Genomic DNA, 21,753 nt, shown 5'->3' with positions numbered 1-21,753 from the left:
CAAAGGGAGAAAATACTTTACATTTAAATAACAAATGTTTGTCAAACTGTCTGCTCTTTGGAATATGTGGAACTAAAGATGTTCATGTAGGAGTCACTGCCTCCTCCCTGGACGACAGGCCACATTCACGGCTAGGAGTGTGTCCTTCCATGACTTTCTCTAAAAGGTCATTTGAAATAAGGAGCCTAACAGCCAGGGGCTGAGGGCCCGAAAGCGGGGACGCAAAGGAGGGCGAGAAAAATGGAGATGCGAGGGATGCGCATGAGGGCGTGAAAATGTGGGCAAAAGTGGGCAGGAAAGTGTTGGCGCAAAGGAGGAAGGGAGAGGGGTGGCGCAGAGGGCAGGAAAATGGAACACAAGTAAGGGCAGGGAGGACGGGAGGCAGAGTGGAGGCCGAAGGAGAGCATGCGGGGGGGGGGGGGGGGGGGTGGCTGGAGGAAAAGTGGGACCCTAGGCCTGGCGGGTGAGGTACCTCCTCCGAAGCCCCGCCCCAGAGGCAGTCCCACCACCCCCCACCCCAAGTCCCCGCCCCGCCCCGGCGTCCCTGCAAGGACCAGGCTCCGGTCTCGGCCTCTCGCGCCCCCTGGCGGTCGTCAGCGGAAGCGCGGCCCTACACGGGTCCCCCACGCTAGTCTCCCAGCCGGTCGCGGTCCCCCAGAGCCACCGCTCTGTCCGCCAGTGGGAGGAAATGGCGCGTGTCTGTGACGCACCCTCCAAGCCCCCCTAACCCACACCAACTGAACTGACGCGAAGAGACAGAATTGTGCAGGCATCCGGCGAATTACAAAGGTCAGACATTTGGCAAAAACAAAACAAAACAAAAGGCAAAAAAGAAAAAAGAAAATCATACAGGAAATTAGTGCAATCTGTCAGTAATAGTTCAGAGGTTCTAGAAAACACTGAAAAGCTGCTCTTGAAGGGGAGCTGCAGAGCCACCAGGAAGACGTTTAAATATTACTGTAGAAACAGCAGAGTTACTCCAATTTTGCTTAATCACAGAGCTTAGGGTGTGTTAAGATAGTCATAGTTCATTTCTCTCCTGCTTTGTCTCCTTTTTTTTTTTTAATGTTTGTTTTTGAGAGAGAGAGGGAGATCGGAAGTGAGGGGCCGAGAGAGAGGGAGACAGAGGATCCAAAGCGGGCTCTGAGCTGAGAGCAGAAAGCCCCATGTGGGGCTCGAACTCACAAACCGTGAGATCATGACCTGAGCTGAGGTCAGCCACTTAATCGGCTGAGCCACCCAGGCGCCCCAACAAGGGGGCATCTTATGGCTTCCGTTGTTTTAGTAACCATCATTGGGGGGTGGAGGTAACAAATCAGAAACGACTATCCAATAAAAAAAAGTCTGGAGTGCAGGGCAGAAAGGGAAAGGGTTTCTCTTGAGGTCTTTCTCCCTGGCTTGCACATGGGCATCTTCTCCAGGCGTCTTCACATGGTCTTCCCTCCGGGAGTATCTGTCACTTAATCTTCTTCCTCGAAGGACACCGGGCCCATCGGCTCAGGGCCCATCCAGAGAGACATCATTTCACCTTCAATATCCGTCCATCGCTTGTAACAAGTTGATCCCACTGATGCAAGATGCTGATAATGGGACAAGCCACTTGGCGGGGAGAGGACATATATGGTAACCCTCTGCGTTTGACATCCAGTGTTTCTGCAAGCCTAAAATTAAAAAAATAAATAAATTCTATTAATTAAAAAGAAGAAAAATCTGGTAGTGGCATCTTTTTTTTTTCCTCCACATTTGCACTATTTAATATTTATTTTCAAAGTCTTTTTTAATTTATTTTTATTTTTATTTTTAATTTTTTTTCAACGTTTTTTTTTTAATTTATTTTTGGGACAGAGAGAGACAGAGCATGAACGGGGGAGGGGCAGAGAGAGAGGGAGACACAGAATCGGAAACAGGCTCCAGGCTCCGAGCCATCAGCCCAGAGCCCGACGCGGGGCTCGAACTCACGGACCGCGAGATCGTGACCTGGCTGAAGTCGGACGCTTAACCGACTGTGCCACCCAGGCGCCCCTAAAGTCTTTTTTTAAAAGAGGAAATAGACGGGCGCCTGGGTGGTTCAGTTGGTTAAGTGTCCGACTTCAGCTCAGGTCATGGATCTCACGGTTTGTGGGTTCGAGCCCTACGTTGGCCTCTGTGCTGACAGCTCAGAGCCTGGAGCCTGCTTCCGATGCCGTCTCCCTCTCTCTCTCTGACCGTCTCCTGCTCGTACTTTGTGTCTCTCTCTCAGAAATAAACATTAAAAAAAAGAAAGAACATGGAAATCTCTGCTATTTATTCACTGGTGGGGGGGGGCAGCGTTGTTTTGAAAAAAATGAAATAATAAATCCCCAATTTACAGATGGATAAACTGAGGCATGAAAATTAAAACATCTGGCCCATGTCACAGATAGAAAGTGGTGAAAGTCAGAATTTGACCCCAGGGTTGCAGTCTTTTTTATTTTTAATTTTTTTCTTAATGTTGATTTATTTTTGAGAGCATGAGCAGGCGTGGGGCAGAGAGAGAGGGAGACGCAGAATCCGAAACAGGCTCCAGGCTCCGAGCTGTCAGGCCAGAGCCCGACGCGGGGCTGGAACCCATGAACCGCAAGATCATGACCTGAACTGAAGTCGGACCCTCCACCGGCTGAGCCACCCACGCGCCCCCCAGGGTCGCAGTCGCCACATAGATGTTTTGGTGGTTTCAGGGCGCCCGTCCTGCCTTTTCCCCCTGAGGACAGACATACCGTCTTTCCTGTGTTAAAATATGGAATCCGTCAGAGCCTCGGAGGTTCAATGGTGTGGAAAAACTATCTATCTCAGCTGCACTGCAGGGAGGACACAGCGGATTCCAAAGCTGTGCGTCCAGAACAATCCCAACTTTTGACAAAGGCGAGCAGATACCCGTTCTGTAGAGAAAAACGACCCGAATGAAAGCCACAAAATCCCCCGCGTCGGTGAGCTTTTGAACGACTTTCTTTGTTCTTAGGTCGTTTTTCTCTGGAAACGTCCTCCAGTGGTCTGTAAGGAGCATGTCTTCCTCAGGCACGCGGGGGGGAAGACGTTTTTAAGAAAACGGAGGGAAGTTGCGATCGTAAAGGGGGACCCTGGGAGGGGCTGAAGGACAGGGGTCCGGGCTGCAACGACAGGTGATGTCTCGGAGCAGGACCTCTGCATTCTTGGACGAGTTCTCTCGCCGTCTCCGGGGACATCTCCTTGCTGCCTCTGGTGTCGACGTTGGAAACCGCGACCTCCTCTGTGACCACGGGAGTGAGGGAGAATTTGCAGAAGACAAAAACCGGCCTGGCCCCAGACTCAGCCGGGACCTCACGGGTCAGGGAAAACAGTCCCACCCAGCCCCGGAATTTCCTCCGCAGGCTGCACGCGGACTGTTTTTCTGTTGTTCTCTCTCAACAGATCTGAAAGAGTTGGCGTGTCCGTTTCTTGGAGCCCCTGCATTTTGCTTGACCATCCAGAGGGACCGTGGGGGGAAGCCTCGTGTTCCAGGCCACGCTGCTGAGATCCGAGGGCTGTCTTCTGAGTCCAAAGTCAGGCCTTCTCTGTGATCGGTGGCAACTGGCCACTCGCTAATTCATCCTACTTTTGGAACGCGAGCATCCATTGAGCGCCTGGTGTATGCCAACCGTTGCACCAAAACAAACCAGGCGCTGCCTTCACGACAAACCCTGCCTTCACGAACTCAGATACTAGAGGGACCCAGGTGTGTAAACAGATGATTACAATACCGGAGCTGGCTTCTTTCTGAGAACATGGGCCAGCAGTGATCTGGCTACCTGACACGGCAGCCTGGTCCGGTATTGTGGTCCCTAGCTTGAACCCTCATTCCTTGGGCCAGGAAGTGCTCACGCCTCCATGAGCCAAAGGGGACTCTGCCCCTGCGGTCGTCCCATTTGGAAGTCTGGCCTTATCTCCGCACTGCGGTCTCCTCCTCTCGGGCCTGGCTTCTGGAGTCTGCCAGGGGTAGGCTCTGAGCCTTCATCCTCGGCCCTTCTAACACCCCAGGATCGTCCAGGCATCACCTGACGCCTTCTAGGTGTTTAATGTGGCCAGATGTAGCAGCCGGCTTCTCTAGGCAAAACAAAGCCTAGTCTGGCCACTTTCCGTCACAAAAGTAGGCTGTGCTATGGTTGCACCGATATGAAGTACCTAGAAGCTTATAGAAACAGTTTATTTATTTTTGAGAGACAGAGAGACACAGAGCATGAGCGGCGGAGGGGCAGAGAGAGAGGGAGACACAGAATCCAAAGCAGGCTCCAGGCTCTGAGCTGTCAGCACAGAGCCCGACGCGGGGCTCGAACTCACGAACCGCGAGATCACAACCTGAGCCGAAGTCGGACGCTTCACCGACTGAGCCACCCAGGCACCCCTGGATGTCTCCTGTTTTTACCCGAAGCGGGGTTCAAGCTCACCAGATGTGGGACTTGAACTCATAAACCGGGATATCATGACCTGAGCCAAAGTCAGGCGCCTAACAACGAAGCCACCCAGGTGCCCCAAATTGTGTATTTAAATGGGCGTAGTGTAGTATGTGAATTATACTTCAGTTATATCTCAACATCTCTTTTTATGTTTTTACTTTTTTAAAACGTTTATTTATTTATTTTGAGAGCGAAAGAGCGAGAGTGCGGGAGAGGCAGAGGCAGCGAATCCCAAGCAGGCCCCGCGCGGTCAGCGCAGAGCCCGACTCGGGGCTCGAACTCACAGACGGTGAGATCACAACCGGGGCCGAAACCAAGAGTCGGCCGCTTCACTGACTGAGCCACCCAGGCGCCGCTCAATATGTATTTTTAAAAGATAATGGTTTTTGCTTCTGAGCCGGGAGGGAAGGCGGCTGAGGTCAGCTGTCCGTCGCGGGAATATACCTGAAAGATCAACGAGGGAGGAGGTTTCCCAAGGCGCCTAGAGCCTGCAGCGCGGCCCAGCCCTGAACTAGTAACCATTTCCTTTGTGGTGGTGGAGCAACGTGCCACGACCTTACTTTGTGGCCCGAAACCGCAAAGGAGGTTCCTGTGGTCCTTCCCACATCAGAAGCTTCTCCTCGTGGGTTTTTGAGACACACACGGTGGCTTCTGTAGCTCTGAGGTCTGGCTCCCACCCACCTGCAGGGGACCCTGTCCCCTCTCGGCCTGGCTGGCCCTGGCCCGTTAATCCCAGTTGCCCGAGACTCTAGACCCCCCGTTGGCATCTTCTGGCCCCTGGGATGGTTCTGTCTTAAGGAGACCTTGTTTTCACTTAATGACGTTTTAAGTTTTTTATTTATTTTTGAGAGAAAGAGAGAGAGACACACGGAGTATGAGTGGGGGAGGGGCAGAGAGAGAGACAGGGAGACGCAGACTCTGAAGAAGGTTCCAGACTGAGCTGTCAGCACAGAGCCCGACGCGGGGCTCGAACTCGTGAACTGAGAGATCATGACCGGAGCCGAAGTCGGAGGCTTCACCGACTGAGCCATCCAGGCGCCCCTTAACTTAATTACCTCTTGAAGGACCCTATCTCCAAATACAGTCCCATTCTGAGTTGCTGGGGGATACGCTTCAGTGTAGGAATTTGGGGCGACATAATTCAGTCTGTAAACGGAAGTGAGACAGAGAAGGGAAGGCAGTCAGTAAGGGGGGGCAGGTCTAGGGTCACAGGCAACTAGGGGCTCAGTCCCGCCAGGGATCCCCAGGAGATGGCATAGGACGCGTACTTTAGTCTTCCCCTCCTGCAGGTGAGGGAGCTGGGGTTCTCGTCCACCACCCCCATCGGCTGAGGGCTATTCCCAGGGGGCGTTCATTCTTAGACATTTCTCTCCTGTTCTGTGCAGCCTCCTGAGAAAACTCTCCGACGAAGCTGTCTGGATGTTGGCCCCATCTCGTGCCCAAGTTGTCCTCAGGGTCACGTCGGGTGATGAAGGGCTACTTCTCTACGTCTCGCTTTCCTCATCTGTAAAATGGGACCGGTGAGAGAATGGAGCCAGCCTAGGTTCACAGCACAAGGTAGGACCGGCCTGGAGCTGCCAGGGAGGGGGGGAGGGGGTCGCGGGGGGGGGGGTAGCGAGGTCCACCCTGCCATCCGCTGCCGGGCTTCTAGTTTCCATGTCAAAAGTGGGTGAATCAAAATAAAACACAAGCGAAAAACACCTTCTGTACTCCCTTCGAATAAGTGCCTCAGTTTCCTGAATGCCTCTCCTCTGGGCCTCTATTTATGCTTTTCCCACTGCCCGGAAGGCTGTTCACCTGCCTGCCTCCAGCACAGCTTTAAGCCCCAGCGTAGAGGCCCGCTCCCCCCAGACACCCTCCGGCTGGGTCGAACGTGGCCTCAGGGCTCCCACAGTGCCTGGGTGTCCCCACCATGGCCCTGATTCCTGGGTGGTCATCATCGGCTCACCTCCTGGTGGGCTCCAACACTCCCCAACCCCCCCCCCAAGCCCCCTCCCTCTGTCCCTTAGTGTCAGCCCCTCCCCCCAGCCCAGCCCCAGACCCAGCCCAACACTGCGATCTGCGATCTGGGCTCCCACACTAGAGTTCTGTCTTTCTGAGAATGTTCTATAAATGGAATCATACGATATGTAGCCTTTTGAGTCTGGCCTCTTTCACTGCAGCATAAAGCATTTGAGCATAAAGCTTTGTGGCCTGTATCAATAGTTTGTTCCTTTCTGTTACTGAAGAATATTCCATTGTACGCATGGAAGCTAGTAGGTTTCACATCACCCATTGAAGGACAGTTGGGTTGTTTCCAGCTATTGGTGATTATGAATAAAGCTTTTACAAATAATAGGGGCGCCCGGGTGGCCCAGTCAGTAAGCGTGCAACTTCAGCTCAGGTCACGATCTCACAGCTTAGGAGTTCGAGCCCCGCGTCGGGCTCTGTGCTGACAGCTCAGAGCCTGGAGCCTGCTTCGGATTCTGTGTCTCCCTCTCTCTCTGCCCCTCCCCCACTCATGTTCTGTCTCTCTCTCTCCTCCAAAAATAAATAAACATTAAAAAAAATTTAAAAAAACCAATTATATGCAGGTTTTTATGTGAACATAACTTTTCATTTTTAAAACTGTGGCCGTGGGATGGTTGGGTCAGATGGGTGGCTGCGTGTTTCGTGTTCTAAGAACCAACCAACTTTTCCAGAATGGCTGTACCATTTTGCATGGCCACGAGAAGCGTCTGAGACGTCCACTTTCTCTGCATCCTCGTCAGCATTTGGTATCGTTATTTTTAGTTTAGTTGTTCTAATAAGCATTAAAAAAAAGACTTTGGGGCACCTGGGTGGCTCAATCGGTTAAGCGTCTGACTTTGGCTCAGGTCATGATCTCGCAGTCCGTGGGTTCGAGCCCCGCGTCGGGCTCTGAGCTGACAGCTCAGAGCCTGGAGCCTGCTGAGGATTCTGTGTCTCCCTCTCTCTCTGCCCCTCCCCCACTTGCACTCTCTCTCTCTCTCCCTCAGAAATAAATATGCATTAAAAATTAAAAAATAAAAATTAAAAAAAAGGCTTTTAAGGCTGACATTGAGAGACAAAGTGTAGGATTTGAACCCGAGCATCTGAGTGTCTAAGCTCTTTTTCTTCACACGACTGCTTTCTTTTATTTTTAAAAATTTTAAGTATATTGTTTAATGTTTATTTATTTTGAGAGAGAGTGGGGGGGGGGCAGAGAGAGGGAGAGAGAGAATCCCAAGGAGGCTCCGCACTCAGCACACGAGCCAGATGCGGGGCTCAATCTCACCACAGCGAGGTCATAACCTACACTGATACCAAGAGTTGGACGCTTAACCGACTGAGCCACCCGGGCGCTCCTGTCCTCATCATTTTCTATGTAAAGACTAGATTGCTAGAAATGACGTACTAGCCGAATCCAAGCGTTCGCAGGTTTGTAACTTCGAAACGTGTGGCCGATTTGTCCTCCCTTTGACATTGACCTAAAGACACCTGTGCCAGTGATGGACATGAGAATTGGATCTTTCTGGGACAAACCACAGGGTGTCCCTGCAGTGCTCTGCGCCCCTCCATGGCTCCCCACTACCTGAAGGGCTATGCCCGGGGCTCCCACTGGGAGGCCTTGAAAACCCACCCCCTTCTCTCTACCCAGGTGACCTTCTACTTCTCTGTCTTTGCCTTGCTGGTCCCTCGGCCTGGATTTCCCTCCCTCCCTAACTCGGCCTGGCCGACACCAGCATTGACATCACCTCCTTCCAGAAGTCCCCTGTGCCTGGCATACAGCAGGCGCTCAGTAAATGCTGCCGGAGTAAATGAAGGAAGGAAGGAAGGAGGTGAGAAAGGGGAGGGGCACGCTTTAGGGAGCAGCTGAGGGGGTCTGTAGGCCACAGGGGGGACCATGGCTCCTTTCTGGGGCAATGGGGAGCCAGAGCAGGCTTTGAGCAGGGAAAGGGCCTGCTGAAAAATTTCCTTTATTTGCAGGGGTACCTTTTTGTGCCCCGGGCCCTTACAAGGGGATGTGTGTAAGTTCATAAATCAAACAGCCAGGATGGCGAAGGAAAGCCATTACAAACCCATGACATTGGGATATGGGTATCATAATCTGTTTTAATTGTGATGGAATCTGGGCCTTTCTTAACACCTCGAATAGCAAGGCGGCGGGGGGGTGGGGGGCAGCTCTCACGAACGTTATCGTTAGCAGCCAGGGAGCACACGTGATGCGAGTTTTTCCCTCCCAGTTCATAAGCGCCTGAATTCTATTTGCAAACCCCTTGGGTGTCTGGGGACCCTGGCGGAAACCCCCTGAAGGTTGGGGTGCAGGAAGGGCACACAGAAAGGGAGCTAAGTTGGCAGAGTGTCACTGAGAGGGACAGGAATGATTTCCAGGGATGATGGACAAGCATCCAGACAGACCAGCATCCGGCGGCTGGGCCATCTGTTCAAAGAAAAACAGGAAGACGGTGCCCTGCCCCCCTGGCCTCTCTGGGCCCAGCCTTTGTCTTTGTGACTATAACTCCCAAAGGCAGGCCTGGAGCGCCTGAGTCGGCTCCCAGCTTCCTTCCCCAGCTCCGGAAGCTGCAGGAAAAACAATCTGACAAGGGCAGGATCTCCCAGGGTCTGTGCTCTCCCGACAACACTTCAGGGGTCCCCATCACAGCCCGATAGGGTCAGCTCTGGGGGTAACATCCCATTTCACAGATGAGGAAACTGACGGCCAGAGAGGCCCCAGGTCACCCAGCCCGGCTGTGGCTAAGCTGGGGCCTGGAATTCAGGTCTCTTTGGATTCCAAGTCCCTCCTGTGGCCACTCCTACTCTCAGTCCACCACCTACCTCAGGATACCTATTCATTCATTCATTCATTCATTCATTCATTCATTTATTCATTCATCAGGTTGATTCACCAGGTTGCCAAAATGCATCTGAAGAACGAGGGGAGAGGGGCGCCTGGGGGGCTCAGTCAGTAAAGCGGCCGACTTCGGCTCAGGTCATGATCTCGCGGTCCGTGGGTTCGAGCCCCGCGTCGGGCTCTGTGCCGACAGCTCAGAGCCTGGAGCCTGTTTCCGATTCTGTGTCTCCCTCTTTCTCTGACCCTCCCCTGTTCACGCTCTCTCTCTGTCTCAAAAATAAATAAATGTTAAAAAAATTAAAAAAAAAAAAAAAAAAAGAACGAGGGGAGAGATTTCCCTCAACATGACAGACCCGAGTTCAAGTTTTACAACTCAGAAGTGTGCTTTGAGTTGGGTGGTTGCTCCTCTCGGCCTCGGTTTCCTGCACCTGCAGATCGATGACCTGGGGTGATGACACCCCCCACCCCCCACCCCCCAACCACCACCAAGGGTGAGTTGGAGCCTGCACACAGCAGGAGCTGAGGAGATGCCTGTTGAACGGATGTCCTTCGCATCCCGCTCCCGGCACCCGGCCTTACCTGCTTACGATCCCCAATTCCCTTTCCTTGTGGAAAGAGCGAGCCCTGCCTATGGGCAGTAGATGGGCGGGGCAAATGTCCTGAGCTGGCGGATCCTGCTATTCCTGTCATGGGCACCAGGGGGCAGTGGGTGCCCACTTCAGCTTTCTTCTACCTGCCCCCAGCGCCCCTCACCCGGGTTGGACAGCTGAGACATTGATCCTCCCCCTGACCCCCGCCATCAGGCTGGCTTCTCCCACCACACTGATGGTGGAAACGGTAGACACTAGGGGACAGAGGGGCATCGGGGTCCTCTGGCCACTGGACCCCTGCACCACTCTGCCTCATTCATTCTCTTATTGGACACCTACTATATGCACAGCCCCATGCTAGGCGTTGGGGACACAGCAATGAATCAAGCAGAGAAAAATCCTTGTCCTCATGAAGCTGACTTATGAGTGGGAGAGGCGGCCATCATGGAATCAGGCCGTTACAACCGAGGGTGATCGGGGGGCTGTGAGGGGGAACCCCAGGGGCTGGAGGCAGGAGGTCCCAGAGGAACCCCTGAGCCAGCTTGGGCAGGGAAGGGAGGTGGCCAAGGAAGGCTTCCAAGAAGCATGAGATCTAAGAATGAATGGAAGTTAGGAGTTCGCTCAGGTGCAGAGTAGGGGAAACAGTGTTCCGGAAGGGGGTACGGCCTGTGCCGAGGTGTGCAGGCAGCGGCCTCCCACCCCACACAGAAAGAGAGGCGAGAACGCTATAATGCTACACGGACTCAAACAGTGACGTCCTGGAACAAACACTGAGCAGCACGTCAGAGGAATGGAGGAGAAAGAGGCTAGAAAGAGATATTCACATCGTGCCAGCGATGTGCCCGGGGGTGGGGACCTCTTGGAGACGAATGGCCGGCCACTTAGACCCGGTGTGATTGGGGATGCACAAGCAGCTGTAGGAGGCAGAGATGTCCAAGCTGAGACTGAAGGGATGAAGAAGGGGTCAAGCGGACAAGGAGTGAGTGGAACAGCATTCTAGGTGGTGGGAACAGCAGGGGGCATCGGCGTGAAGAGAGATCATCTTCAGCTCCGCCCCCTCACTGGCACGGAGGTTCGACCACCTGTCCGCAGCCCAGCCGTCTCCCACCTGGACCCGTGCTGTGCCTCCTCCCAGGTACACAGGTGCTTCCCCCCATATCCTACAGACTGTTGCTCACTGCAGCCAGAGGAGGCCAAAGTCCCCATCAAGCTTGGCCTCTGTTTGAGCAGCTGCCTGGGTCACCCTAGCCCCGCCTGGCTGAGTCAGGCCTGGCATACCCTGGAGAGGAACTGCCCCGCCAATCAGGTCTGGTAGGCACCAGTGGGGCAGCAGGCTCCAGGCGGACAGCTGGGGGGGGCATGGCCTTTACTTGGAAGGGTCTTTGAAGCAGCCTCTTGACCCAGACAGGGCTTCGAATCGCTGGGTTCATAGTCCCCGCCGGCTCCCGTGTGGCATCAGCTCCCCCAAGGGCCTGGAGCTCTGAGCTCCCGATGTCTGTGCCTCATGCTGTGCCGGGCCGCAAGCCCTCATGGGGCAGATGAGGAAATGGAGGTTCAGAGAGGTTGAGAGATTTACCCTGGGTCCCACAGCCTGGCCCGGGGCCGGGACTCTGTCGGTTATTTAGAAACAAACATTTCCCCGGGGCGGGCTCCCTGGGTGACAAATCTGGAATCACAGATCTGACGCTGACTCACCGGGTGAAACTGGGCAAGTCGCCCTGCTGCTCTGGGCCTCAGTTTTCTCATCCGTAAGAGAGGGGGTGGTGATGGCACCCCTACGCGGGAAGGGGAACGGCATGTGCAAAGTTGGAGCTGTGCTCTAGTGTTCAGAGGGTGTTGAGGGGGTGGGCAGCTGTAGTGGGGGAGGTGACAAGGGCGGGTCACGCACGCACGGCCTCTCCCGGGCCTTGGGAAGGACTTTAACAATTCTAAGCGGAGGAGGGACCCGATCTGACTCTGGTGTTCCCAGGCTCCTTCTGGACCCTGAAGGGAGACCCGACTTCGAGGGGTGAGGGCAGGAGCCAGGAGACCAGGTATGAGGGGGCCGGGGCTGGAAAGGGGGAGAAATCCACCAATCTTTGCTCGTCTCCATGTTTCTTGACCAGCCTGGCTCCCAGAAGCCCAAGGTGAGGCAGGGACTTTAGCCCAGGAGGCTGATGGTTGGGGTGAGGGTGACACGGGGTGGGGCGTGGCAGAGAGTGCTGGGCGGGGTTACACCCGGCAGCTCCCAGGTCAAAGTGGCCGGACCACTCAGGCAAGCGCGTGGGCTGCTGACAGACACACATGTCACACGCCAGGCTGGGAGCAGCCCAGCTGTGCCCCCTTGAGCTTGGGGCTGAGTGGCAGGGTATGAGGGTTCCCCCACGATCCAAGCCTCCCTCCTCCGGTCTCGGGATCTGACAGCGGTCCACTTGCCTAGTTAGGGCAAGTCCCTCTGCTTCCCTGGGCCTCAGTTTCCTCGTGCGTAAGAGTGAGGATAGCGCTGACACCCATACACGGGAAGAGGGGCAGCACACGTAAAAGCCCGAAGGTAGAGTCGTGCTCTCGTATTATTCAGCCCCCAGTTCTGCCTGGGACATTTTCTGATCAGGGCTGGAAAGGCCATCAGGAGGAAGAACCTGCCAGTGCAAAGGCTCGGGGGCGTGGCGGCGAGCGAGGGGTTGGCACATCCGGAGGATGAGCGGGGGCTGGAGAATTCTCTAAGACTGCTGCACTGGGGCTGGGAGAGGGACCTCTGGGGAGAGATTTGAGACCACAAGTAAACCAAGACATCCCCACATCCTCCTTCCAGTAGAAGCAGCCGGGCCGGGCCAGCCTCCTGGGTTGGCTCACTGGGGCGCCAGTCACATCGCCCGGCCCCTCAGAGCCCCCCTGGACCCCTCTGCTTCCGTCACCCTGGACTAGGGCACATCCCATAGTGGCCTCGGAGACCCCTGCGATCACTCCGGCCTGGGCGAGCGTCTGAACACCTCCGTGCCTCAGTTTGCCCATCTGTAAAATGGGGAAACCATAGTTCCTCCTGCACCTGTGACTTGCAGGGCTGTGCTCAATAAATGCTCGAAATCATACTTATTATGGATTAGCCTGGTGATTAGTCCGAGGGCAGAAAGAGCGTCCCCCGGGGTCCGACACCCCCGGCCTGGGTCCCGGCGTCTCTCCCTCCCTGCGCCCTTGAGAGCCTCAGTTTCCCCAACTCAGCCCCCAGGGCGCGGAGGCGGCCTGGGGCCCCGGCGCCCCTCCGGCCGGCAGGGGCAGCACGGAGCCGCCCGGCACACCCGGAAGGGCCCCGCCTCCGGCCCCGGCCCCGCCCAGCCCGGGCAGCCCAGAACCGGGAGGCGGCGGCGGCGGCGGCGGTGGCGGCGGTGGCGGCGGGGACGGTGCGCGCGGCGGTGGCGGCGGCGGCGGGACGCGCGCGGCGCCATGGCGGCCGCCGAGCGCCGCGCCTTCGCGCACAAGATCAACAGGTAGCTCGGCCGCCCGCACGTGTCCGAGCCCCGCCCTCCCCGGCCCGGCGCCCCCCCATTCGAGCCCCTTCGGCCTTGGCCGAGTCCGACCCGCTCCCTCCGGCCGGGGACGGGGTGGGGCGGGGGGCGGCGGGCGGCGGGAGGGGGGCGGCGGGGGTCCCTCCGGGGCCGCGGCGGGGCTGCGGCTGCGATGGCGGCTGAGCCGAGGGCCGCCCTGGGAGCCGGGGGGGACGCGTGGGGGCGTGTCCGGGGGGCCTTCCTGGAGGAGGCGGCGCAGGGAAAGCGTGTCACGGGAGCCCTCCGCGCCCCTCCCCGTCTAGACCTTCCCGGGTCTCTGAGCCCCCGGGCGTGGGAGCGGGAGGGACCTTTGCGACCCACCCTCGTGCGACTGGCGTGGGGTGGGGATGCTCCGGGCGCCGGGGTTTGGGAACGGGGATGGTGCTCTTTGGAGGCCTTGGAGGCCCCTCGGGAAGTTTCCCGTGCTCTTCTCCCACTGTCAGCGTCCCGTGCCCAGCTGTCTGGGGAGCGGGGGACAGCTGTGGATGTCCCCCCGCCCCCAGCCCTGCTTCAGGCTCTCCCAGCACCGGCTGGACGCGCTGGGAATGGATGGGTGATTGAATGGAGGGAGTGGGGGCTGGGGACCGAACCAGCTGGTGGGCAGACGGGGGAGGGGACGGGCGCCAGGCGCTGGGGGATCCATTTCCGTGGCCACTGGAGATTGTAAGAGACTCAGCCTGCGAGGGGGGAGGTCAGACTGGGGCTGAAGAGCTGCTCCCCCTCTTTGCCTCCATAGCCAGTCAGAGATCAGAGACTGCCCCGGGGTCCTCTCCACAGGGGACCTGTCTTGGCCACGCCCAAGTGAAAGGACACCCTGTGGGTCCAGAGCCGGCCGTGATGGAGACACAAGAAAAGATCCCACCCTGGGGGGCAGATACAGTGGGATAGATGGAGGGGTAGCACAATAAAATAGATTGTATGTTAATGATAAGCGCTGTGGGGACCGACGAGGCAGGGAAAGGAGATGAAGAGGATGGGAGCCATTTTAGACCTGGGAGGTGGGTCAGGAAGGCTGGGGTGATAAGGGAACATTGGAGCAAAGATCTGAAGGTGAGGGAGGCAGAGATCTGAAGGTGAGGGAGGCGGCCGTGCCCAAACGTGGGGGAAATGCAATCCAAACACAAGAAAGCGAGTGCAAAGGCCCGGAGGCAGGAGCAGGCATAGTGTATTTATAGATCATCTGAGGAGGGCGGCCAGTCTGGAGCTGAGTAAGGAAGGGGACAGCGGGAGCAGATCTTGCAGCTCGTGGATTGTGGCGAGGACTTTAACTTGTATCCTGAGCGGGGTGGAAGTCACGAAGCGTTCTGAAGGGTGTAGCCATGTGTCAGGAGCATAGTGGTCAGGCGATTTTTGTGTTCTGCTATCTTCATGTTCCTGAATCGTCTGTCTGTGTCGGACCTTTGGCATCTCCGAACCCATTTCTTTGCCACGCAGTCTCTGTCCTTGGGTCCGGGCTTCCACTCAAATGAATGAGAGAAGTCCTGGGGAACGGACCCTGTAGAGCCCAGGGTAAGAAGAGCAGAGAATGATCCTGGGGCCCCAGGGAACCACAAGCAAGTGGCTCAAGGCTTCCAGTCATCCTCCAACAGGGTCTCCATTGCAGCCTAGTGGACACCGGGGTCCACTTGCTCAGACCTGGACCTCTTTTCATCTGTTCATTCATTCAGTCATTCACTCCGCAGTGCCGTGTTAACCCGAATATTAAACAGTCCCCCAGTTTCCTAATGAACAGATTCTTAAAGAAAAGAAAAGAGTTTGGGGAGATAACGTAAAACCATAAATTCTTATACATGTAAATAACGTGGACAGACGCTATTGCGTGCAATATAACTTGTTTGTTTTTTCACTTGTACTGTTTAAAGTAAAATACGATATGGAACGGTGGTAATGACCAGCACTTACAATATATTTATTGTATGCTGGTCCCGTCGGGAATCACCAGAGCCTGTTGACAAAGGTGTAGCTAGGTTTTTTTAGTATTCTTTTTTTAATTAATTAATTAAAGTGTATTTAATTTGAGAGAGAGAGAGAGAGAGAGGGAAAGAATCATAAGGGGGCTCGGCTGTCAGCACAGAGCCCGACATGGGGCTCGATCTCACGAACCGTGAGCTCATGACTTCAAGATCAATTAATTCATTATATTTATTTTTGAGAGAGGGAGTGCATACCCACACCCAAGCGAGTGGGGAAGGGGCAGAGAAAGAGGGAGAGAGAGAATCTTTTTTTTTTTTTTTTTACACTTTTCAAAAACGTTTATATTTATTTTTGAGAGAGAGCACGAGTGAGGGAGGGGCAGAGAGAGAGGGAGACAGAATCTGAAGCGGGGTCCGTGCTGTCAGTGCAAAGCTGGATACGGGGCTCAAACCCATGAATCATGAGATCATGACTTGGGCTGAAGTTGCACGCTTAACCAACTAAGCCACCGAGGTGCCCCAAACGCGGGGCGGAGCCCGACGTTGGGCTTGATCCCACGACCCTGGGATCGTGACCTGAGCTGAAATCATGCTCCACCGACTGAGCCACCCGGGCTCCCCGTGGGTTTAACTGTTGCAGGCTGGACTCAAAGCGGTTAGGTCACTCTCGAAGTAGTGATTTGTTGGAGGGCAATGAGACATGCGTTGAAAATTCCAGAAGGGTCTTTGGGATTTCAAGGAAATGGCTCCCTCCCACCCCTGTCCCCAAATATGTCTACAAACGTGAGCACGTGCATATATTCCTATTTTTTTACCTTTAGAAAAAATCATGACATTTGACATGCATCTAGAAAAGTACAAAGTTTAAAGAGTACTTATAAATGGCGGGAGGGGGGGGGCGCCTGTTTGTCTCCATCAGTGGAGCATGGGACTCTTGATCTCAGGATTATGGGGTCAAGCCCCACGCTGGGGGTAGTTTACTTAAAGGGCCACCCAACCCAGCAGCCCCTCCTGATCTGCACCCAGTTGTGTCCCTCAGGGACCTACCACGCTGATGGCGACTCCCACCCCTTCCTCATTTGCATTATGGTTTTCGCGATCCGAGCTGGCTCCCTGCCTGGCACGGGTTGACTTTGCCTGTTTAGAATGTCTCACAAGTGGGATCACACGGGACGTCGAGTCCTGGGTGCCGAGTGAGTCTCACCCAACACAATGTCAAGCAGGAGGGCTCATCTGGGCCTCAGCCTGTAGTCGGGTCCCTCCTTTTTCCTCGCTGCATACTATTTCCCAGCCAGTGTATTCTCCATGTCCTGTTGAGGAGCATGGGGGGCTGTCATGACCTCGGCTGCCGGGCACGTTCTCAGCCACGCGTTTCCTCCTGAGTGTCTACCCCTCAGTGAAATGGCTGGATTGGCAGATCTTCAACTTTGCTTGATAATTACCGATAATTTTCCAAAGGGGCTCCCCCAGCAGCAGATGAGAGTTCCTGTGGCTTCATATCCTCACGGGCAGGCAGACTCTTTGTCTTTATTTAATGTTTGTTTATTTTTGAGAGAGAGACAGAGCGTGAGCAGAGGAGGGGCAGGGAGAGGGAGACACAGAGTCCGAAGCAGGCTCCAGGCTCCGAGCTGTCAGCACAGAGCCCGATGCGGGGCTCGAACCCACGAACTGTGAGATCATGACCCGAGTGAAGTTGGGCGCCCACCTGACCGAGGCACCCAGGTGCCCCTGATTCTTTGTCTTTAGAATGTTCTGACGGTCCAGGAAGGCTAGGGGTGGGGTATAAGGAGGAATCACTGGGGTTTTATAAGGATTCATATTCTTCTCTTTTTTTTTTTTAAGTTTTTTAAAAGGTCTTTTCTTTTTTAAAAAACTTAAGTCTTTTTCTTTTTTAAGTTTTGTTTATTTTGAGAAAGAGAGAGAGCGGGGGAAGGGCAGAAAAAGGGAATCCCAAGCAGGCTCCGCACTGTCAGTGCAGAGCCCGACGTGGGGCTTGAACTCACGAACCTCGAGATCACGACCCGAGCCAAAATCAAGGGTCGGATGCGTAACCGACTGAGCCACGCGGGCACGCCTATTCTCTCGCTTTTTACACAGGTGGGAACATGTAACGTCAGAGGCTTATGCCATTCTTGGTTCTGGTTTTATCCTCCTCCCCGGTGAGGCTAGACTTCTGTTAATCTGGCCAGCCCTGGGGTGAGGTCCACTGTCTCTCCTGAATTTCCCAGTGACGCCACTGCTTACCCTTTCCCCTCTGAGCGTCTCTACAGTGTCACATAGGGTGACACTCCGTTGGAGGATTTATCTCACCGGCGGCTGTAACCCACCGCCTGATCTTGACATTTTTTGCCATTGCAATTCTGAAATCCCTTCCTGAGAAAAACCACCACAGTCAGCTCAACGTCTTGCCTCCTTTTTAAAAATGTGCTCCACGGGGCCGTCTGAAGCAGATCTGATGTGGGGATGAGAAAGAGAGGGGCATTGGGGGTGCCTCCCAGGCGCGGGTCCTGAGCACCCCAGAGGGCGGGGCTGCCCTTAGGGAGACAGGAGGATGCTGGGAAGGCAGGGTTACGGTGATGGCGCATGCCTGCAGGACCCCGCGAGGGCATGCAAAGGAGGCAGGTATCTCACCGAATGGACTCGAGGATTGTCGTTGTTTAGATGGTGCTGAAACCCGGAGGCTGGATGGGACCACTGTGGGGGGCGAGTGTGGACATGGAAGAGGCAGGTTGAGCCCCTGTTCTCAGCCCCGCTCCCCATCACAGGCCACGTGGAATGGCAGATGCTGGAGGGCATAGACTCTGCCCTCTGGCCCCCAGGGGTTTGATCCTGGCCACCTGCTGTGTGACCCTGAGCGCCTTACCACCCCTCTCTGAGCCTCACCCCCTTTTGGCATAAAAAGAAGGTCCAGCGATTCCAGTTTCTCGGGATCCTTTCGAGGCAACATGCTTACAGCAAGCCTTAATTGAGCACTTACTGTGTGCCAAGCACTACACTCAGAACACTTCATTAAGGTGTGGGTACTGTCCTGAGCCCAGAGGTCCAGAGAGGGGGTGCCCTCCTCCCCTCTCCCTGCTCTGGGGTAACAGCTGTAGAACATCTGGGACCAGGGCACAGACCGGTGCCCTGTCCTGGCGTCTTTCATAAATCATCCCCCAAGACCCTGGGTGCCCAGGCTTCCAGAAGAGACAGCCCCAACGTTGGGAACTTGAGGGCCCATACCTCATTTTGCACAACCTTTGAATTTCCTAGAAGATCCTCCACCATCTCCCCCTAAACCCCAACCAGCAGAAGCAAGACTCTGGGACCATTAACAAAGAAAATAAACAACGCGGAGACAGAGGAGTGAGGCTGAGGTCTCCACTGGAGGCCCCCATGTTGGATCAGGGTCACGGTCAAGTTTGTTTGACCTACACGGATTTGAATTCAGAGGCTTCCAGATGACCCCCGCCCCCACCTGTCTTACCTGAGCCCCACTGCACGCATCCATTTCATCGGTGGCCCATGGGCCGTAGGTTGGCAATCGGCATAGTGCTTTTTTAAAATTTTTATTTCTGTATTTTTAAAAAATGTTTTTATTTTATTTGTTTTTGAGAGGGAGCGAGCGCGCGAGCAGGGGAGGGGCAGAGAGAGAGGGAGACACAGAATCTGAAGCAGGCTCCAGGCTCTGAGCTGTCGGCACAGAGCCTGACGCGGGGCTCGAACTCACGAACCGTGAGATGGTGACCTGAGCCAAAGTCGGACACTTAATGGACTGAGGCACCCAGGTGCCCCAGCATCGTGCTTTTTGGGGGGTATAACTTTTTATTGGGAAAACTCCCCGGCACACAGAAAAGTGGAAAATAGAAGGGAGTAAGGCCCAAACACCCAGGCAATTGCCTTCTCAATTTTAAGAGGGATTGAGGCCCAGAAAGGGCGTCCACCAGCCCAAAGCCACACAGCTAAAATGTCTGCGGCTTCTAACAGTGGGTTCAGTCAAGTTGGACCAGGGGGAAGATTGGGAGGGATTCACTCATTTCACCAAGAAAAATTTATTGAGGGGCACCTGGGTGGTTCAGCCAGTTAGGCGTCTGACTTCGGCTCAGGTTATGATCTCGCGGTTCATGGGTTTGAGCCCCGTGTTGGGCTCTGCGTTGACACCTGGGAGCCTGGAGCCTACTTCAGATTCTGTGTGCCCCTCTCTGCCGCTCCCCGCCTTGTGCTCTCCCTCCCTCCGTCTCTCAAAAATACATAGCTTAACGTTTTAAAATATTTATTGAGTAGCTACTATATGCGGGGCTGTTGCTGGGGACACGTAGCCCTTGTCCTGCCTTCATAGTGACCCCGGGGGGACCGGGGGTCTAGGAGCTCACAGCCTAGCCTTAGAGTCTTTGTACTTACCGTATCTTTTGCCTGGAACTTCAGGTACAGATGGATAAACTGAGGCTCAGAGGCAGGAGTAACTTGTCCAAAGCCCCACAGCAAGGGTGGGACGGGGCACATATTCTGGATGGGAGGCAGGGTGGACGCGGGTCCCCCAGATGAGGGAGCCGAGGTTGGGGACCAGGGAGCCGGCCAGCCAGGACTTAGACCCTTGGTGGGTGCCACGGATAGAGAAGGATCTGTGACCCTCATGCTCTGCCAGGAGCAATTCCTTCCATCTGTGCTTAGTGGGGGTTGGGAGGGCCCCAGGCCCAGCTTGGGGGTGGTCCTGGGACCTCTGGGCTGAGATCTGTGGATTCTGAAGCCTAGATTCTCCTGGTCCGGGGCCTGGTTTTTCCCTTCCACAGCCTGGATTTTCGTCTCTGAGAAGGGATTTATTGGCCCGAAGTGGAGTTCTCTGGGCCCCACTGCCCCAGTGTTCGTGTCCCCAGTGGCCCCCTTCTGTCCCCGCAGGACGGTGGCTGCGGAGGTACGGAAGCAGGTGTCCCGGGAGCGCAGTGGCTCCCCCCACTCCAGCAGACGCAGCAGCGGCTCCCTGGGGGTACGTGTTTGGGAGGTGACCCCTCCAGGACCCTGCTCTCTGGCTGACGACATGGGGAACCCCCTCTGCTGGGCCTTGGTCACACCCGCCCCTCCCACTAGTGCCCGGAGGGACTGTCCCCACTCTCTTTCTCTGTGAGTGGGGAGGGTAGTCCCCTCGCTGCAGCCCCGTGGGTGGTCACCCTGAGGTCGCCCCACCTCCTGCTGCCTGGACCACCCAGATGGGGACCGGCGGGGGTTGGGGGATGGGAGGTACTTCCAGCTGCTGGGAGAGGGAGGGAGCCTTAGGAATTGTCTTTCTTCGCTGCAGCCCACATGCCTTTCCTTCCAGCAGAGCCCTGCCCCTCCAGGCACAGGGTGTGATTTCCTGCCTGGAAAGAGGGGCGGGGCAGGCCGCTCTGGGATGCGGGTAGAGAGTCTGAGGTCACTGTCCTCCTTGGCTCCTCACAGCTCCAACACTCTCTATGGCTCCCACCGCCCTCTTACCCGAGCCCAAGCCCACGCTCACCCCCACTCTCAGCCCCCAGGGCGGGGGCCACAGCCAGTCTGCTCCAACCCAGGTCCCACTGACTGAAGTCATTGAGCCCCTGGACTTCGAGGATGTGCTCCTGAGCCGGCCTCCAGATGCCGAACCCGGGCCCCTCCGGGACCTGGCCGAGTTTCCAGCTGATGACCTCGAGCTGCTGTTACAGCCCCGGGAATGCCGGACCACGGAGCCCGGGACCCCCGAGGATGGGTGCGTTCGGCGCCAGGCCCTCCTTGTCTGTAACTCAGTTCTGCCTCCATGCCCCTCATCAGCGCCCCCTTTCCGTCAAGCTCCAATGGCCCCAAGTTCAACTCCTGGCTCGGCTGTGTGGCCTTGGGTGAGGTACCCTCCCTCTCTGAGCTTCTGTCTCCACTTCTCTATAACAGGCAGGGGGGTAGGACCCACCTCAGGCCGCTGGAAGGATTAACACTGTGCCCTGCCTCTGTTTACCCTGATTATATTTTGTGCAGAAAGCTGGATGCCCAGGTGAGGGCCGCGGTGGAGATGTACACGGAGGATTGGATCATCGCCCACAGGAGGTGGGTCTGGCTTGGGGGGCAGCTCGGGGGAGAGGGTCAAGAGGCCCGGTCTGAGCCCAGGAGAGCCCGTTGGGCTAGTCCTCCTGTTTGTTGGCCGCTGTGCCCACAAGGACGGCCGGACTTCTCCGGTGGGTCTTCTCTGGTGTATTGCAGGGTGGGTGTGCCCTTCTCCCTGCTACCCACCCAGCCCTCCCTCCTCCCAGGTACCAGCATCTGAGCGCGGCGTTCAGCCCCATCACCACAGAGACTCAGCGAGAGCGGCAAAAGGGCCTCACCCGCCAGGTCTTTGAGCAGGACACTTCTGGGGATGAGAGGTCCGGCCCAGAGGACTCGGTGAGGGAGCCCCGGGCAGGGGTCACCTTAGGGGTGTGTGTGAGCTCTAGGCCCCAGCTGTCGGTCCCATGTGATGGGAAGTGACCCAAACAGTCTCGACTCCAAAAGGAA

At 55.8% G+C, this 21,753-nt stretch overlaps 1 protein-coding gene and 1 long non-coding RNA gene across 9 annotated transcripts in view; one reads left to right on the top strand and one right to left on the bottom strand.

The window, feature by feature from the left end:
* Positions 1-761: 761 nt before the first annotated feature.
* Positions 762-3,571, bottom strand: LOC123382199. Its single transcript, XR_006590214.1, has 2 exons — positions 2,736-3,571; positions 762-1,661 (listed from the first exon to the last, which is right to left on the bottom strand). It is a non-coding gene; the product is annotated as an uncharacterized LOC123382199 (long non-coding RNA).
* Positions 3,572-13,232: 9,661 nt separating this feature from the next.
* The window catches only part of DOCK6 (dedicator of cytokinesis 6), a 44,052-nt gene continuing 35,531 nt past the window's right edge, over positions 13,233-21,753 (top strand). For 6 of the 8 annotated variants that reach the window (XM_045045765.1, XM_045045759.1, XM_045045753.1 and 3 more), the window contains exons 1-5: positions 13,241-13,312; positions 20,158-20,245; positions 20,805-20,980; positions 21,241-21,309; positions 21,513-21,642. In XM_045045765.1, coding sequence (XP_044901700.1) covers positions 13,269-13,312; positions 20,158-20,245; positions 20,805-20,980; positions 21,241-21,309; positions 21,513-21,642 — 507 coding nt within the window. In that variant the 5' untranslated portion in view covers positions 13,241-13,268. Of the gene's footprint in view, positions 13,313-20,157; positions 20,246-20,804; positions 20,981-21,240; positions 21,310-21,512; positions 21,643-21,753 lie in introns of all 8 variants that reach the window. The other 2 variants (XM_045045768.1, XM_045045731.1) reach the window with 2 other exon arrangements.

Source organism: Felis catus, chromosome A2 (assembly GCF_018350175.1).
Source record: "Felis catus isolate Fca126 chromosome A2, F.catus_Fca126_mat1.0, whole genome shotgun sequence".
Lineage (NCBI taxonomy): Eukaryota > Metazoa > Chordata > Mammalia > Carnivora > Felidae > Felis > Felis catus.
The sequence above is the reverse complement of the archived record's forward strand: the minus strand, read 5'-3'. Positions and strand labels throughout refer to the sequence as shown.